Below are 20,184 nucleotides of genomic sequence, written 5' to 3' on the forward strand. Positions count from 1 at the left end.
TTTTACTACAAAAGCAAACTTGTAAGGCATTTGCCATTCATATTGTAACTTCTCTCAAAAGTATTCAATACAACAGCTTTCTCTTTCTCTCTTCTCTCTAAACTTCTCTGAGATTTCTCATAAGTTTTTTTCCCTTGATTTCCATAAATATGGTATCATCATCGAAAATGGTTCATCACCAATTCCGATCCTGACTTGTTCCATTGCTATTGATGCTTCAGTTATTCGTATTGGTGTTGTAGTTGCCGCGATTCATCAGAGTTGTTCTTTCTGTGATTTCTGATGACGTTGATGGGAACTTTGGAGTTCATGGGTAGATTTCTAGATTGTCCATGGATTCTGTTATTCTCTCAGGTGTTACTATTCTTAGCTTTTCGTTAGTTTCTTGAATTCGAAGCATATGGCTGATTTATGCAAATTCTTGATTTGGGTTGCTTTTCATGATTTGGGATGTTTTTGTTAATCTGTATATGTTAATTCATATCTGATGTGATTGTTTGTATCGTTCTTGTGAAAGTGTTATTCTTTCACGAATTCAAGAAAGTGTCACTCTAAGTCAAGAAGCTGTTTGTTAAGGAAAGTGTCATTCTTCCTTGGTTATTTACAATCAGAGTGACAATTTATGGGTATAATTCGATTTGGTGATTAGCTGTTTCTTTTTGAAGATAATCATGAGTACTTCAAACTTTAAAGTTGATGGACTTTTGGGTATGCTTACCATAAAGCTAAGAGATGATAATTTCGTCAATTAGGCATTTCAATTTTAATCTATTTTAAAAGGGGTACAAATTGTTAGTCATTTCGATGGTACAACTGTGTGTCCATCAAAGTATGTTGTTAGTGCGGAAGGTAGGGTTACAAAGGATATTACTGTGGCTTTTATGGATTAGGAATCTACATATATGGCATTACTAACTTCGTTACTTGCTACCTTAACTGATGAGGCAATGGAGTATGTTCTTTGTTGTACAACTGCTCATGAAGCATGGACCAATCTTGTTGATAGATATGCATCTGTTTCTAAGTCTAGTGTCAATCATCTAAAAATAGAGTTGCACACAATTCAGAGAGGAACTGATACAATTGATGAGTTTCTTTTGAAGTTGAAAAGTATTAAGGAGCAACTAACTCATGCAGGTGAATTTGTGTATAATAATGATATAATGATTGTTGGTCATGTTGGTTTACCTAAGGAGTATGGTGTCATTCACACAGTTATATTGGCTAGGGAGTCATTGATTACCTTGAAGGAGTTTCGAGCACAATTATTGGGTGCAGGATGGGAAATTGAAGGGGAGATTAATGTCTTATGCTTATATGTATATTCTCATATCACCTAGGGGAGTGGATCCTATAAGCCTTATATGTATATTCTCATCTCTACCTAGCATGAGGCCTTTTAGGAGCTCGCTAGCTTCGAGTTCCATCGGAACTCCGAAGTTAAACGAGTTCGCGTGAGAGCAATCCTATGATGGGTGACTCACCGGGAAGTTCTCGTGTGAGTTCCCAGAAACAAAACCGTAAGGGCATGGTCGGGGCCCAAAGCGGATAATATCCTGTTACGGTGGAGTCGAGCCCGGGATGTGATGGGGGCCCAGGCCGAGATGTGACATGGTTAGTGTTTTCTCCATGGCGATATAGATATGGAGATTTACATGTAAGTTCTTAAAGAATTACATGGACTGGATCAAATAGTTCCAAACCATGGAACACCCTTTTAACTTGTTTAAGGCGTTCATTTACAGATTGAAACAATTTAACGTATGTGGTATACCCAATTGATTATTTGATCAGTTAAGGATATGAATGAATGCCATTGCGTGCTAAACTGTGAAGTCTAATTCCAAATTACTAGAGTTACAGTTTATGTCATTGACATGAATCTCACTAAAACTCTAGAAGAGCTTGACAAAATTGCCTCGCACTTGAAGACGGAATTTGAGATGAAGGGTATTGGGAAAACTTGTTTATGCCTTGACCTGAAGTTCAAGCATTGTTCTAAAGGTACTTTGGTCTACCGGTCGAACTACACCCTGATGTTCAAGTATTGTTCTGACGTTATATACAAATAAGACCCTTGAAGAGGTTATGGAATCCAAAATTCCATATCTAAGTTCAACTTTGCACTTCGTTATACTTAGCTCATTGTATTAGATAGAAAATCTCCTTTGTTGTTGATCTATTGGTAAAGATGCAGCACCGCTTTTACACGCAACCACTGAATTGGTATTAAAGATGTACCCTGAAGGTATTACGAATTTGGGCAAATCTCAACGCATCTCAAACGGATCCGACCCCCCTGATCCTCGGAATGATGCTTGCCTTGTTTGTTATGCTGACACTGGTTACTTATCAAACCCACACAAGGCAAAATCCCTTAATGGTTATGTCTTTCCCGTTAGGGGTATCGCAATATCTTGGAGGTCTCACGATATGACCTTAGTTGTGAAATCTTCGAATCGTTCCAAGACTGACCTCACTTCACTACACCACACATGAGACATCGTTAGGAGTTCTTGTTGACCATATTTGAAGTATTTGCTGTTTTCATCCATCGTTAAGTCCCGACGATGATCCATGAAGATTATGCTGCATCCATCAACCCAACCAAGACATGATACATCAACGAAGTCAACACCAAGACATATTGTGTCTATATCTATATCAGCAAAGCATTAGGAGATTGAAGTCATGCAAGCCGATTCTAGACAACCTTGCCAACCTCTACACAATGTCACTGCCGAAGTCAACCTTCCAGAAGCTTGTCTGAGGAATTGGTATGCTTAACTATTCATATGCAATGCTTATAATTCTCATTTGGAAGTTTTGTCAAACTCAGGGGGAGTATCCAGAAGTATACTCACTTGATCTTAATGTACTCTTTTTCCCTAAGATTAGGACGATTTTTCCCACTAGGTTTTTGCTACATAACTAGGTTTTAACGAGGCACCCATCCTGGGCTGATCATACCATTGTGAGTTCTTCTACTTGTGTCCATAAGACATATAATTTTGACTTAATGCAACTTCTCACTTTTCTCCTTAGTATATGGGTTTTCCTCCCACCTTAGGTTTTACCATAGCGAGATTTTGTGAGTTTTACCTTTTATGCATTCTTCCGTTGCTTTGAGACTCGCATTCGCTCATTGTGCCAACAACTTCATCAACTGTACTTAGTTCATCACTGAAGACCTAATGCGCCATTTTTTTTAGTATTTACACACTCAAGGGGGAGTGTTGCAATCCTATTAGATTGGGACTGTGACTGTGTAAATCCTAACATATCTAGGATATCCTTATAGGATTCTACCATATCTCTTACACTAGATATTATCCTATTAGAGTTGTAATCCTATTAGGGTAAGGAATTAACCTTCCCTACTACTATAAATAAAGGCATAATAGGATGGAATAAAACACACCTCACAATTACACATCTCTCTCTTTCTCTCTACTATTGCCCCACCCCTTTCTCTCTAGCCTCCATAATTGTTCAAGTAAATTATGCCTACAACAAATACTATGTTTTGAATTATTATTTTATCTTTATAACTTAAATTGTTTTACTTGAAAACTCTAAATAAGAAAGAATTTTTTTAAATATTTTGAAAGGGTAATGCTAGGGAAACTAAATTTGGAGACTAAATTTGCAAACTAAATGATGTGTCACCAATAAGAATAAGCACGTTTATCAACATTTAAGTAATAAACCAATCATCAACTTACTTGTCTTTTAGTTTTCAAAACTTTGTCTACAAATTTAATAGCATTACCCATTTTGAAAACTTCACATTTTTTACCTTGTCACTATTATATTATACATACTGTTTGGGTATCACTGTTTCCTTTTAAAACAAAACCATGTTATATATACTTCAATTCCTCACTTTATATAATATTATTCTTTTCCAAAAATCACATATTACTCAATGTTATGTATATATTATAAAGTAAATTTTTTTAATTTATAAAAATTTATTCAAATCCGCCTAATCCGCCTAGGCTCGTACCTAGCCGTCTAGGTGCTAGGCCACAACCCATCGCCCGACTAGCGCCTAGTAACTTTTAGAACCTTGGTATTCATCAAGGGACGACTCTTTATCTTGTCTATTAGACTACTATATCTTTTCTTGTACACACCACCGTCTATGTGTAGACACGTCTATGGAGAACCCATCTGCTTAACGCCCCTCCATAGGTTATTCGCCAATGATGGTACACGATGTGTTGCTCATCACACCATTATTTCTTAGAACTACACCCATGGTTTGATTCCCCTTCCCGGAGATATCTAGGCTGTCTAATTTGGATTCAACCTCACCTCACAGTCAACCCCATTCGCCCATCTCTAGGGATCATGGGCAATTTCAATTGGATTTCGCCTCCATTCGTGGATCTGCGCGAATTTAGTTCCAACCATTAGTTTCTTGGTTAAGGTCCTTTTCTACCTAAAAGATCTCCCTTATTGATTGCTTAAAAAACTACTCGGTTAAGATTGTCACATCAGCAAATAACAGAATTTTGGAAAGAATTTTGACGGAAGGATCACCTTGATTTATGACACTCATTTTCAAGGACTACATTATTGATCGATTTTCAATTTCAGGAACTATCTTGATAAGTGAGTCAATTTCAAAGACCATTTGTGATAAAAACCCAAAAAATACCATATCTAATTACAAAAGAAAGTATTTTCTTTGAAGCAAAATTTGTTAATGTATATGTTCTATCAAGAACTCTAGAACTTGCTACCGAAAAAAAAAAAAAAAAAAAAAAAAAAAAAGGAAAAAAACTTCTAGAACCATGCAAATGCAATGACAACGAATAAAGTAGCTATTTTTGAACTTACCAACTTATAGATTTTCCTATTATGCAAGTCACAAAATTTGGCAAGACAAGACAATAGTTACAACGACTCAAAACAGTCCCTAAAGGATGAGAAGAGATTATAGTTGCTGATCATCATGTTAGTTGAATACATTATACTCTTCACTGGCTCTGATCTCATCAGACTCGTATCCGGCCTCTCTTTCCTCGGTCTCGGTGCTCGGTCCAGGAGAAGAGAAAGACTCGGATCCAGGGAGGAAAAAATACCGGTATCCCAGCTCCATTTCAAGCCTAAGCTCTCCCTCCGCTTCTCGATCCCCAGCTTCCGCTGCTAAGCAACCATCTTCTCTCTCTTCGTCTCCCACTCCTTACAGTTGATATATGTTTATAATTCATAAGTCGCCATGATAGTCGGTAAAAATAAATTTAACCAACGAGACTTCGTTCTACAAATTCAAGAAAATCAACTTTAAATAGAAGATACAAATTCGTCTTAAGGATGTTAGAAGATGTAGTTAATTGGTTTGAGCATTTATGTTTTTCTTCCAAGGCAATGCCAACCGATGCCAGCACGAATTAAGTATACTAGAAACTGATCTCTAAATTTAATAAGAAGCTTAATTGCTTAATTTCTGAGTTTCTTAAACCTAGTTCAGCAGCTGCTGAATTGTTAATTGGAGAGCTTTGAAAGAATTAATTTTTTATAGAAATAAATTAAGAGAGAGAAAAGAATAACTAAAGGTAATGTCGAGGATTGTTAGAGGCCAAGGAGAAAGGAGAGAGGAGTCGGTGGCCGTGGCCATAGACAAGGACAAAGGAAGTGAACATGCAATCAAATGGGCGGTTGATCATCTTCTCGCCAGAGGCCGGCCTCTCACATTGCTCCATGTTGATCAAACATCCTCCCCTGAAGGCTCCGACCCCCAACAAACCCAAGGGCTCTTTCTTTCTTTCCGTTCCTTCTGCTCCAAAAAGAATGTGAGTCCTTTCCTACTATATTTATGCTTCTTCATTAGTTTCTATTTCTATCTCCTACGTCATAATCATGCACCCGATATGTTTACTTACCTGGAATGAGAATAGGTTAGTAGGCGAGAAAGAATTTGGAATTAGTATCTCATCCAAGACTGAGAGACGAGATACAAGAATAACTTTTTCGAAATGTCAGTAACAACTTCCTTGTAATGTTTGAAACAGATAAAATGCAATGAAGTTGTAATCAAGGACAATGACATTCCAAACGCAATCATCGATTATGTTATGGTTAACACTATCGAGATTTTGGTACTTGGCACACCGTCCAAAAGCGGAATTTTCAGGTGATCATTAACTATTTCCTCATCATTTTCTTATACATCTGTTTGAGATTTTTCTTTTGTATATAACCTATACCCCTTAATCAATTCTAATATTCTTTTTGGGCAATATCAGTTCTAATATTGGAACCCTAATTGCATAAACTGCTTTTTTTTTTTTCTTTTTTTTTTTTTTTATACGTTCTGTTCCACAAAAGATTTAAGCTCACAGACGTTCCAAGCACAGTGTCAAAAAGGGCACCGGATTTTTGCTCTGTTTATGTGATTGGCAGAGGAAAGGTGTCGTACATGCGATATGCTACTTCCACACCCCAAAATTTTGCCCAACCTGGTCAAGTTCAACACCAACCAAGCTCTGTTTCTGAAGCCAGATCTTCAGGTTTATTTCCACCTCACGATAATCATATATCGTGTTTTTCATTAGTTGCTAATTGACTGAAGTTTTTTTATTAATGCAGCATCGGATAGGGTGCAGTACTGTTCTACTCGTAACCAGCCAGATTGTGACATTCAAATCAAGTAAGCCCTAATCTCCTAGTCCTATCGCATTTGAGTGAATAGGCATATCTATGTTCTAGAAATGCATATATGTATATATGTTGAGAGTTTATCCATCATTGGCAACTAATTGGTCTTGGATTTGGATGCTTTTATTCTCTGAATACAATGCGTACGTGGATGACTTCTTTTAGGGTACGCTGTAGATATACATATGCTATGCCTTTTTCGGTCGGAGTTCTAAAAGCCTATATCTTTGTGTGAACAACTATGAAAAAGGGAATACATGATCAATGAGAGGGGCTAACCCAACGAAAATGATTTACAGGTCACCGTTCGCAAGAGGAAGACCCTCAATGGACAAATCATATGAGCTTTCACCAGAAACTGATATATCATTTGTAAGTATTGGAAGGCCAAGCATTGATCGTATGTCACCTCGCTGCGACTTTGGTGTAGAATCAGGAATAAACTCTCGACTTTCAATCGGCTCGGACGGGGACAACAGAAGCCCTACATCATCTTACTCAAGACACAAGTTTTTAGATATGGGCTCTCTGCAATGTGAAATGTCATCATGTTCAGTTGACAGTGGAAAATCATCGTCATCATCACAAAATATGGTACTTCAGATAATTCCCAGCATATATTGTAAACATTGGAATCTGCAAGGCCTCCTACTATATAAACCTTTCGTCAAAATCTAATACCATTCTCATTTGCATCGACAATAACAGGACGATGTGGAAGCTGAGATGAGGAGGCTCAAGCTAGAGCTGAAACAAACAATGGAAATGTACAGTACAGCGTGCAAGGAAGCTCTGATAGCAAAACACAAGGTCTATACTTTACGATACCTTAATCGAGCATAGAATTTGTTTAACATATGTTCTAACCAAAAAATCATCACAGGAAAAAGAAATTAACCAGTGGAAAATGGAAGATGAACAAAGGCTAGAAGTGGCACGACATGCTGAGGAAGTTGCATTGGCACTTGTGGAGAAGGAGAAAGCAAAATGTAAGGCAGCCATTGAGGCAGCTGAAGCAGCTCAAAGGATTGCTGAATTGGAAGCACAAAAAAGAAGGGTTGCAGAAATGAAAGCTTTTAAAGAATCCGAAGAGAAGAAGGCACTTCAAGCAAGGTCATATGATCTTAGGTACAGGAAATACACAATTCAGGAGATTGAAAAGGCAACGAATGATTTCTCACAAGATCGAAAGATTGGTGAAGGAGGCTATGGGCCAGTATACAGAGGTGAACTAGACCATACAACAGTGGCAATAAAAATTCTACGTCCAGATGCAGCTCAAGGACAGTCGCAGTTCAAGCAGGAGGTCTGTGACATGGAACATGATCAATTTTTAACTACTATATATATATTCTAGTATACAACCCTCTCTTCATATCATAAACAATAAATTAACCATTAAGTAATTACTATGTTGAATCTGATCATGAATTAATTAAAGAGTGAACTTCATATTTGTTTCCAGAATGGGACCATATTGTTCGAAAATAAGACTGATCGAGTGGTTTTCCTGTGGCAGAACTAAAAGAAAATATAGATAATGTTAGAAAAATATTACGAAAGTAAAATGAGATGGAATATAATATGAACTTCACTCATGCGAGTAGTTTCTGATGCAGTGATCCTCTTAGGTCTCATTATTTAACTATGAATTCTAGGATTATTGATACTCATTAATTTAATCTAAATGGGGATTCAATTTGTTGATCATATATTAGTGTGGATATTTATCTGACTGACCTAAGTTGTTCAGGTTGAGGTATTAAGCTGTATACGACATCCAAACATGGTTTTACTCCTTGGAGCTTGCCCAGATTACGGTTGCTTGGTATATGAGTACATGGGTAATGGGAGCTTGGAAGATCGTCTCTTCCGCACAGGTAACACCCCAGTTATTCCTTGGCAAATAAGGTTCCGAATTGCTGCAGAAATTGGGACAGGGCTTTTGTTCCTTCATCAGACCAAGCCAGAACCCCTTGTACATCGTGACCTAAAACCCGGCAACATCTTGCTAGACCATAACTATGTGAGCAAGATCAGTGATGTAGGTTTAGCTAGGCTTGTCCCTCCATCTGTAGCCAACGCCGTCACTCAGTATCACATGACATCAACAGCTGGAACATTTTGCTACATCGATCCAGAGTATCAGCAAACTGGCTTGCTTGGGACAAAATCTGATATCTACTCACTTGGTGTCATGTTTCTACAAATTATAACAGCCAAGCCACCAATGGGGTTGACTCATCACATTGAACGGGCTATTGAGACGGGGACTTTTGCTGAGATGCTTGACCCTGCTGTTCCTGATTGGCCAGTTGAGGAAGCCTTGAAGTTTGCCAAGCTCTGTTTACAGTGTGCTGAAATGAGGCGAAAGGACAGGCCAGATCTTGGCAAGGTTGTGCTGCCTGAACTTAACAGATTGAGAGCACTTGCCGATGAGAGCTTGAATTGTGTCATGGCTTGTGCTACTGGAGTATTCTCACCGAGACAACGCTCGAATCCTTTGATACAAGTGAGTTGCATAACATAAAACCTGAACTGCATACATGCCATAACGCTTGTGTTTGTGCTTTTCTATTTCTATGTTTTCTTCAAGTTTATTTGTTTATTCATTCCTTCATTTGTGTTTAAGGATGTGATAAGTCAACCATCTGGAAGTGAAAGCTCAAGGAGCCGTTCAAGCACATCATCATTTCCTGGAAAGATGGAGTTCTCAAGTTGACAAAACATTCCTCATTCACAGGGAAACAAATTCACATGTACATTATCTTATTGTCATTGTCACTAGTCGGCATCGTGATCAGCTCATAATCGGAGTTGTTCTCTAGTACGTTGTAAAAGTTTTTACTGTAAGTAGTTTCAGGAAAAGAGGGAAAGCTTGTATGAAAGAGAAATCAACTGTGTGTTTGGAACTCACTGATTATTTGATGATATAGAAATTTGAATTTCGTTGACACGTCCCAATCCCGATATCCCCAAATATCAGGATAGGCACATGCTGGCCAACACCCGAGGGTGGCAAAGCCATTTTAACATGCATGCAAATTAAAATGTGTGATCAGAAAGAAATATACTAATGCAGAACCGTGTTCAGAGCATACAACTAATCAAGAATAATATGAAAGATTTATTATGAAAAGGTACGAACCAAGGAATGGGTCCTACACAGAGGAGACTCGAAGATACCTAAGCGGAAGTGCCCTGACGCCAGGATTGTGTGCCTCGAATCTAAATCCTAAAGGGGGAGCAAAACCAAAGAGTGAGTGGACCAAAGTTTATAATAATAGTACTAATAATAAGAAAACCATTTTCTTTATGAACATACTAACCCCCTGTTTTGAAAACACATATAATACTACATAATAGTTTTTCTGAAACTCTAGCATGCAATGCAAAACGTTCATAAAACGTGTGCGTGTAAACCGGTGCTTAGTAAAGGTAGTATAGCCATCCGAAGGTAAATCTGTAAATCTCATTCATCATGTACTCAACTAGGGGTATCATAGTGGCCTGAAGGCATAACCATCACCAAAGGTGAAGCTGTAAGACACTGGGTTACGCCAATGAAGAAACCATGGTCCATCACCTGAAGGTGAAGCTGTACCACTCTGGGTAACGCCAGAGAAGATGATATAACTTATATATGTATATGTAGTGGGTCCATCACCCGAAGGTGAAGCTGTATGACTTCGGGTTATGCTAGAGAAGAAACAAAACCACATGCCGAGATGAGTTGTCAGAAAGTTCGCCGGAAAAGTCTTCGGCGCCACTAAGGGTCACCGCCGTGGACAATGGCGAAGCATAGTACCTCCGTCAGAGGCACGTGTGCTCCACGCGCCGACCATGATGCGCACCTACTCGCAAGTCACGTGCCGACCCAGGAAACTGGAACTAGGTCCAGGTCGAGTCAGATCTAGGCTTGGGTTCCTGGGATAGGCCAAATTTCAAATCGGGTTATTGGGTTTGGATTTGATTTAGGGTGAATGGGTTGGGCTTGATACTGGTTTGGGCTTGGGTTACCTAGGCCAAAGGTTTGGGCCTGGTTTTGGATTGGGTTTGGTTGGATTCAATTGGTCTACGAGTCGGGTCGACCCGATTTCAGATCGTGGGTCAGCCAAACTCCACGAAGAAGAAAACCAAAGCTTCTCAAGCTCCGATCATCCGCAAGTCTTAACTAAAACTAATCATTCTATACACCAAAATGAAGCCCAAGGAACAAGGATTTGAAATGTACCATTAGTTTCCTCGACCGTGGCCGGCATTGGTCGGAAAAGGCCTCAAAGCCAATGGATTCCTTGCCGAAAAAATGGGGAAATTCCCTCGTGCCATTTCTGCATCAAACTCACCCATTCGTGCATGTAGGCTCATCAATCGCATAACAACGTCAAAATGAATAGAATGAAGGTGTCCCCAAGGCTTACCTAGGTCGGGATCGTGGAGAATTCGTTGGAATAATTTTGGCAACAATGGTGGTGCCACTGTGTAGGGAAACAGAAGAAATGAGGGACCTCTGTCAGCTCTGGGTTCATGATGGAGGGATCTCGAGGGTTTTGAGATCGCCGAGTAAGAGCCACAAAGGTGATTGGTCTAGTTGTCATTGTGGTGCTTGTGTGTGTGTGTTTATAGAGAATGAGAGAACAAGGTAGCTGAGAGAGAAAATATGAGAACTAAGGGAGGAGAGCCATGAAGAGAAGGTGATGAGAAAGAGGTTTCGAGAGAGTGAAAGGAGAGAGAGAAGCTCATGGGAGAGAAATAAGACGAAGAGAGTTCTAGAAGATTAGGAGGAAAGACATGGGGAAGAAGAACACCCCAAAAAGTGGGGAAAACTGCCATGGTGTCAGATCAGGGTGGTCCAAAGTGAAAATATCTTGATTTAGAAAATTACCAAAATGCCCTTAAGTTTCAAATTCCGTAAAATCTTTATTTTAGCTCCAAATTCCATTTTGCTTGCGTCCACGCGTTCGTAATGACGAGTACTATAAGGATACACCACGAAAACAAATCTTACCTGACACGACAAGGCATTCAACAAAAATCAACGTTTTAATCTCGAAGGGTATTTTTGTAAATTCACACTTTAAAATTATAAAACCTGTAATATTTAGGGACTGGTTGTCATAATCTACCCCCCTTAAGAAAAAATTTGTCCCCGAAATTTGAAATAATTTGCTATACGTAAATACTCAAACATAGAGAGAAAATACGTATATATATATATATACACACATGGAAGAAATCAAGTTAGAGCGGCTCCATAAAAGAGAATGTCATTCCGTCGCGAACGGATTGCAATGGTTCCTCTTTCATGCCTCCAAGCTCATACCTTCTTCCTTCCTTAATAGTCTAGTATAGTATAATACTTGTATAACATACAAAGTTGAAAATACTTATAATTATGTAATGGCATAAGTTCAAAAATATATATAGACATAAAATAAAATAATGTCGAATTAGATAGATAACATAAAATTAGAATACTTGTACTAAATTTAAAACCGAAAGTGGAAATAACTCACCCAGAATTTTTAGTGACAAAACACATATATAAATATAGTAATGTAATTTAAAACATTTGCACTGAAAATCAAAATCGAAAATGGGATTGGGCCTTGCTCAAGCATTCGTCATGTCATGTATTCTGAGAATGGGTGTGTGTGTGACATCCCACATCGCCCAGGGGAGTGATCCTTATATGTATATTCCCATCTCTACCTAGCACGAGGCCTTTTGGGAGCTCACTGGCTTCGGGTTCCATAAGAACTCCGAAGTTAAGCGAGAAGGAGGCTTGAGCAATCCCATGATGGGTGACCCACTGGGAAGTTGCTCGTGAGTTCCCAAAAACAAAACCGTGAGGGAATGGTAAGCCCAAAGCCGACAATATCGTGCTACAGTAGTGGAGTCGGGCCCGGGAAGTAGTCCCGCCCGGGCCGGGATGTGACAATTTGGTATCAGAGCCTAACCCTGGTCGTGGTGTGCCGACGAGGACTTTGGGCCCCCAAGGAGGGTGGATTGTGACATCCCACATCGCCCAGGGGAGTGATCCTTATATGTATATTCCCATCTCTACCTAGCAAGAGGCCTTTTGGGAGCTCACTGGCTTCGGGTTCCGTAGGAACTCCGAAGTTAAGCGAGAAGGAGGCTTGAGCAATCCCATGATGGGTGACCCACTGGGAAGTTGCTCGTGAGTTCCCAAAAACAAAACCGTGAGGGAATGGTAAGCCCAAAGCAGACAATATCGTGCTATGATAATGGAGTCGGGCCCGGGAAGTAGTCCCGCCCAGGCCGGGATGTGACAGTGTGTGTGTCTTGGGTCAAGTCCAAACCATAACTAATTACTAACTACTATCATAGACGGGCGGACTTGCCCACTTGCTTAGTGAACCCAACAAATAATTTGAAGATGCGTAGGGATGAACACTTGTCGTACAACATTTCCTTCGCGACTACCCACGATGATCGCTCTCCTGATCGAGAAGTATAAGATTCAAAATCTATAATAGAGGAACCACCACTCTGACCACTTCCTTCGAATAACGGTTGCCACTTTAACTCATTCATAGAAACTGGCCATACAATCTTTAGGCTCGGAGCCTACATTTCTACCTTCACCAATTCTACACTAAAAAATGGCTCAATTCTCAAGACTACTTGGAATTCTTCCTGGTAAGTATAGTAAACGTGCGAAGAGGTTGTACTCCTAATGTTCCTGTTAGAATCAATATGAAACTGGGTGCACATTTCAGCCAAGTCGATCCATCGTGAATTCCTCACGAACTTAGCAAGAAACCATGTCGAGAAGGCTAAAAGAACACTCAAGAGTTTAAGGGTCAAAACAATTCCATTAAATCTAGAGTACAAGATATATGGATTGAATATACAACTCTAATGCTTGAATACATGTAAATACTTAACTTGATTAGGTAGCAACAACTTGAAATGGTCGGACTTGAAAATTAGCTAACTCAGTTTCTTGATGGTCGAAGGTCATGTCACAAAAGTATTCAAGAGTTCCGCATAAGGTAGAAATATGACTGATTGAAGAATATTCGGGTATCAATGTGTCTTTCTATTGAGGTGCTTAGCAACTATGCTTGTACAATCGAGGTGGTACACGATGGTGCAGTCATAAACATTGATATATTCTATCAATCACCATCACCTAAGGCTTAGCTTATTTCGAGTGAAAATATAGCTAAAAAGTTTGGAGGTTGAACGATAATCTAATGAAAACTGACAAACGGAAATTTAGATTTTCCCTCAACCCAAAATTCACAAAATTTGTTACAACGGTAGTTCAGGGATTTTAAATCACCAGTGGCGAAGATTCGCTGGATAAAGTGCTGATTGGAGGACTAACAATCTCAACTAAAAAGTTTGACGTCAAAGTGGTCCTCCTGGACAGTTTGTCTACTTCAAAAATGATACGAAGAGCAGTAGGGTAATCCAAGATTAACTAAGATATCTTTTAGTACCAGGAGGTGAAACTGAGATTACGAATAGGGCCCACACAGATCAAAATGTCAGAGAGTCTGAAAGATTCGAGAATGAGGAATTCTGCCCAATGGTTCAAAGTATAGTCCCCACGGACTGATGGATAGTACACCGAATGAGATGGTCGACAAATATAGATTCATTACCAAAGTCTCCACGGAGGGGTGCCATCAGGTTTTCAATTAAGGGTGGTAACCGTTGACTGAAGGTTGTAGGTAAGATGGTTCAATTTGTGTGTTTCCAACCGTCGAGAGACAGAAACGTTACTTGGTTATGCCGCAACAGTGCACGATTATACGTTTGGTAGGACATCCCCGTATGTGAAATCTTATCCCCGGATTCTACTATTTAATAATTTGTACTTCGTACTTTCAGGAAGTTAATATTATTTTCTATTAATTTAGAAGCCTTAGCTAGTTATAAAGTTTGATTTTATTTAAAATCCATACACCTTATAGTGCGACACCAAGACATTTTGGATGTTTGGGTTTGTGGGGGCCCACGCCTTTTCTTTTGCCTGCTGCGTTTTCTCTCCAAGAAGGGGGAGAGAACTCTAGAGAACTCTTTCTTCCTACTCTATCTCATTTTTGGTGGGGTGTTGCATAGGGAAGGAGGTCGACACTTCTTACCACCTCTCCCAAATTCATCTCTCCGTCGATTACCATCACATCTTGCTTCCCTCCATCTCCCAACCCCATCTCCCTATGGTATAGATCGACTCTACACCCCTACTTAAATCCAATTGTATAAGTGGAGACACAGGACAACTAGAACTGAAGGAGGGAGAAAGGGTGACAGAGAAGGCAAGGATGTGAAAAGGAAGAAGAGGGTCGAAGAAGGTGGGTCTGAATCATGAAATAAACATGGTTTTGTATGTTGTTATCCAATGGGTGGAAAGCTTTGGTAATTATTCTCTTATTCTTAATTCCTTATATGGTCATTTATTTGGATGCTACTATGGGAAATTAGTCTTATATGCTGTTGCTGTATGTGTAAGTTTTTATATTAATATACTTATATGCTGCAAAAGCTAGTTTTATGTGCCAATACCTAAACCCTAGTTTGATATAATACCTGAAAGTGATATTTTGTATGACATCAATTATTGGGTGAAGTCAATTATATGTCATATGTTAGCCCTGTTTTTCAATACTAGTATTATGCATATGCTTGTTTTTATTTGTTATATATATACAAAAGCTGAATAGACTGCTTCGATATAAAAGTTGAAATGACTATTGGTTTAATTTATTTGATATCCATTTATAGTTCCTTTTGGATCAAAGTGATAATCTGTTCCTGACATACACTTGATTAAATGGTTTAAGAAAGAAGTAGCAGTGGTAGTTTCCTCCGAGATTGAGATGATCGGCTTTAGGGTATGGCACTGTGCTCAAATATAATTAACCAAAAGCATTCCATTCGAAGTATATATGGCCTCTCTCTCTCTATATATATAAATATATATAACATATGAAATCTTCGGATAAGATTGCATAATGTAGTCAGTGCTCTTTCTAATTGTCCCTTTTCCATTATATTTGTACCATCATTTATTAATTTATCTAGCATCGTGGTTTAGTCATTTAGTTTTCAAGATGGGATGTTTAAGAAACAGCTATGTGGTGGCACTTTCGGTGAAATGTACAAAAGATAAGTGATTCATGGGATTTCATGCTAAATTATGATTAATTATGGATTAATTTGATTTTAGTTTTTGAATTTATGTTGTTTGTTGGTAGTTTGGTGATTTGCTGTAGTTTAGAAGGAAATGTAACATATGATGATGGTATGTGTTTGATGGCTTATTTAATGCTGTTTTTGTTTGTTTTCCTCAACATTTTTAAGCAGTGAACTACAAATGGCTTGACTATTTAGGGTACGTAGGCAGTCTAACGAGGAGGTTAGATGCAGCCATAAAGCATACAAAAATTACTACGAAATTAGGACTTGAGTTGTGCTTTGTTCATAGCCCAGAGGCGAGGTACATTTATTGGTGTCATCGAAGGGTGTAAGAACAATGGTTGGTTAAGACAACATCTCGAATAAGAATGACTTGTTTCCTAGCCGAAGATGAGGGTTTAGGTTATGGTCAAAGAATCGTTGGCAACTGTAAATAGAAATCAACAAGACCAATGGTATTTTGTAATTCACGATACTCGAGAGTGTTTTCGGTTTCCAGCTGTCACAACCTTGAATTTGGTAAGAATATCTTCTGTTACTTTCATGTCTCCCAAGCAAGGTATGTAATCTACTCAAGGTCGACATTTACAGAATTTGATATAAAACTGGTTGTTGATGTTTAATAAACTGAACTCATGGTTTGAGTAGACATTGATATTTTCGGTGAACAGTCGCTGAGAAATTTTTTTAAGGTCCACACAGATTCCCTCAGTGGAAACAACAAGTCTGAGGAAGTTGATTTGATCCACCCCACAAATACCTACTAACTTCACCTATAACTAGTGCTTTCTTAAATTTTTTTTTTTTTTTTCTAACAAGAACTTCGGATGTCATAAGCGATCTCCAAACAAGTATGCCTCTGCCCGCCATTCCTAAGAAAAGCATGTTGCAAAGGACCATCATCATTTCCAATCTTCAACTAGTCCCAACTAGTCTTCATCCCTTTAAGATTTCTCTATTTCACGTCATTTCTATGTAAATCCAACTCTGCTTGCTATTCCTAAGGAACGCATGTCACAGAGTATTGGTCCGATGTTAAAAGTCGTCTATCAATCAATTACGTCAAACTTAGGTCACATATTTCTTATACTTCAAATAGGATATGACTACTCAGGCAGAATAAGGATTGCATAACCGTGCCCGGGACATCAATAAATAGAAGCTATGACATCCAAATGATATCAAGGTCAACACACTACTAGAATAGGAGAAGATCCTAAGTATGCTCTGAACGAACCGTTCTCTAATACCAAACTGACACGTCCCGATCCCGATTTCCCCAAATACCAGGATAGGCACATGTTGGCCAACACCCGAGGGTGACAAAGCCATTTTAACATGCATGCAAATTAAAATGTGTGATAAAAAAGAAATGTACTAATGCAGAACTGTTCAGAGTATACAACTAATCAAGAATAATATGAAAGATTTATTATGAAAAGGTACGAACCGAGGAATGGTTCCTACACAAAGGAGACTCGAAGATACCTCAGCGGAAGTGCCCTAACGCCAGGATTGTGTGCCTCGAATCTAAATCCTAATGGGGGTCCAAAACCAAATAGTGAGTGGACCAAAGTTTGTAATAATAGTGCTTATAATAAGAAAACCATTTTCTTTATGAACATACCTAGTTGAGTACATCATTGATGAGATTTACGGATTTGCCTTCGGGTGGCTATACTACCTTTACTAAGCATTGGTTTACACGCACATGTTTTACGAATGTTTTGCATTCCATGCTAGAGTTTCAGAAAACCTATTATGTAGTATTATATGTGTTTTCAAAACAGGGGGTTAGTATGTTCATAACGAAAATGCTTTTCTTATTATTGGTACTATTATTATAAACTTTGGTCCACTCACTCTTTGGTTTTGCACCTCCTTTAGGATTTAGATTCGAGGCACACAATCTCGGGGTCAGGGCACTTCCGCTTAGGTATCTTCAAGTCTCCTTTGTGTAGGACCCATTCCTCATTTGTACCTTTTAATAATAAATCATTCATATTGTTTTGTTAACTCTAAAAAAAACCAAAAACATCTCTAAAAAAAAGTTATGAAGATTTGAAAATCCAAAAAAATTGTGTTATTTTCTTTATTGTTTTGAATTAGATTTTTGTTAGTTTCCCGACCCAATGATATAATTGGATTGAATTTGAACCACGGTGATCAAGAACTTAGTAAGTATGTATTGTGTGAAATTCCTTATTCTCTTGTTAGTTTTGTGCATGTTTAATCATCTTTGAAAAACCAAAAGCACATAGCCTTGTTGATGTGAAGCTAAAGCATGATTTAAAGCTTCGTATGTGAACATAGTGGCCATATACAACCTATGTGAGTTTTTGAGCCTATTGAAAGTGTGTGCATTTTTCATACACTCCTATTCTTTCATGTGTGATGAACTTATGTGACTTACATCTCTAGAACTTGCGTAACGATCTTTCAAAATGTTTGTCATTGATTGCATGAACTTGAAAAGGATAAAGGCATTAGGTTTATCACCATGGCCCAAATAAGCATGTTTCCTAAAGAAAAATGATATTATTAGATTGCCAATTTGAGCCGTATATGTTGAGCCTTTTATTTCTTATCACTAAATATGTCTACCCTTATACCTTAAACATTTTTCCTTACCCTTTCCCAGCTATCTAGTGAGCAATGTGAGATTGTCTTATGAGAAATGTTTGTGAAGTACTTTGAAGAAGTTTGGCAAAAGAATAAGTGTGGGGGTATTTCATGTTTGTATTTAGTTATGTGCAAAAATTGGTTCTAAAAACAAAAAAAACAAAAAAAAAGAAGAAAAAAAAAAAAAAAGAAGAAAAAAGAAAAAAAGAAAAATTGTATACAAAGCAAATAAAAAGTTTAGGGGTGTGATTGGAGGTATTAGTAGAATGGTTGGAGAGTTTGAGTTCTAATAAATCTCAACAAGAGAATTGCTTGCAATGTAGCTTGGAACTTGTGTTTACCTATCCTTTCATTTCTATAACCCTCTCCCTAAGCCTCATTATATCCAATAAAGTCCTCTTGATTTTAGTTTTGCAATTATGATTGTGGAGATGAGATCTTTATGCAAGCTTATGGTAGATCTTTCACATTTGATTTTTTGAGCGAAACACGTTAAACTAAACATATGTGTGATTGAGTGTATGTCCCGTGAAAAGGTCACTAGTTTGCATGTGCTGTTTTAAAACAAAACTTGAAATTGCATTAGCATGGCTATTACACACACTACACTTCAAGGATGATTAAAAGGTCGCTGTTAACATTTGAATAAGGAAGATGAGCTTGGATTAGCTTGTTTGGTGCTAGCTAAGGTTCTTGATGATTTGTATTCTTGAATGAAATTCTATGAGGGTCACATAAGGGGAAGCTAATGTTTTTCATGTTGCTACTTTTTCATGTTTTCTTTGTTTTGCTCGAGGACTAGCAAAAGCTAAGGGTGGGAGTATTTGATAAGCTTATATTTATATAAATTTTACATCAAATTCACTTGTCTTTTCTTAGTTAGTTCCTTATATTTTTGAGCTATTTACTTTGTTTTTGTGTTTTGTAGGATTTGTCAAGTAAAGAAAAGAAAAATAGTGCAAGTGAAATTTTAAGTAACAAATTCGTCAAAATTGCCTGTGTTGGTCAGCTGACTTTGGAAGCAAGTTGTGGACAGCTCAAAATGAATTAGAGAATGAGCCTTATATGCTTGGAAAGCTACGGATGTCTATTTTCTGGAGAATTTACGGATTGTTAATATCATTTTTCTAGAAGAAGTTATAGCCGTTTTAACACTAAAAGGTTCCCAAGAGGCTGAGCAGTTTGTAACTGACAAGAAAGCATTGAAAGCAATAAATCCAATAAAACTAGCAGCCAAAACTGATGCAGCCAAGAACAAGCCAGCTGGCAGCTATTCAAATATCAGAGGAAATGGAAAATTAAGTGGGAGTAATGGGCATAAAGGCTGCCCAAAGAGTTACAATTGTTTTAGCATTTCCTCTCACTTATTGTCATCACTAAATGGCTATTAGTGGGGTGAGTTATGGAGAAAAAATTGTGGCAGAAGAAAAGAAGAAAAGGGCTGCAGGTTGCAGCGAAAAAGAGGGGGAAAAAAGGTGGAAAAAAAAGATAGAAGAAAAGGAAGAAAAGCAAGGTAAAAAGAAAGCTGCTGCGTTGGGGAAGGAAGCCCCGAATATGATTGCAAGTTTGTTATGACATTTCGTTTGAATTACTTTTATGAATGGATGAAAATTGGTTCACTACTTGTCTCATTGATGAATTCTTTATGTGTTTTCTACGGATACATACTTAGTAAGCATATCTAGGATTCTAATGCTATGAATATGTGTGTGCCTGCTC

At 38.1% G+C, this 20,184-nt stretch overlaps 1 protein-coding gene and 1 pseudogene across 1 annotated transcript; both read left to right on the forward strand.

Moving 5' to 3' along the window:
* Nucleotides 1-5,570: 5,570 nt before the first annotated feature.
* On the forward strand, nucleotides 5,571-9,391 carry LOC103964303 (U-box domain-containing protein 52-like). The gene is made up of 8 exons (XM_048576758.1): nucleotides 5,571-5,804; nucleotides 6,024-6,145; nucleotides 6,340-6,552; nucleotides 6,990-7,263; nucleotides 7,378-7,479; nucleotides 7,553-7,975; nucleotides 8,423-9,181; nucleotides 9,302-9,391. Exons 1-8 carry the CDS (start codon nucleotides 5,571-5,573, stop codon nucleotides 9,389-9,391), a joined length of 2,217 nt encoding a protein of 738 aa, XP_048432715.1.
* A 1,069-nt stretch (nucleotides 9,392-10,460) lies between these two features.
* The window catches only part of LOC103964290, a 46,283-nt pseudogene continuing 36,559 nt past the window's right edge, over nucleotides 10,461-20,184 (forward strand).

Source organism: the organism of the source record quoted next, unplaced genomic scaffold (assembly GCF_019419815.1).
Source record: "Pyrus x bretschneideri cultivar Hongxiangsu unplaced genomic scaffold, Pyrus_bretschneideri_v1 Contig90, whole genome shotgun sequence".
Classification (NCBI taxonomy): Eukaryota; Viridiplantae; Streptophyta; class Magnoliopsida; order Rosales; family Rosaceae; genus Pyrus; species Pyrus x bretschneideri.

Bases quoted from the DNA above. Each gene is read 5' to 3' on its own strand.
- LOC103964303 (XM_048576758.1), top strand. From the start codon at position 5,571: ATGTCGAGGATTGTTAGAGGCCAAGGAGAAAGGAGAGAGGAGTCGGTG. The intron at 7,976-8,422 runs GTCTGTGACATG...TAAGTTGTTCAG, and splicing joins AGTCGCAGTTCAAGCAGGAG to GTTGAGGTATTAAGCTGTAT. The intron at 9,182-9,301 runs GTGAGTTGCATA...TTTGTGTTTAAG, and splicing joins GCTCGAATCCTTTGATACAA to GATGTGATAAGTCAACCATC.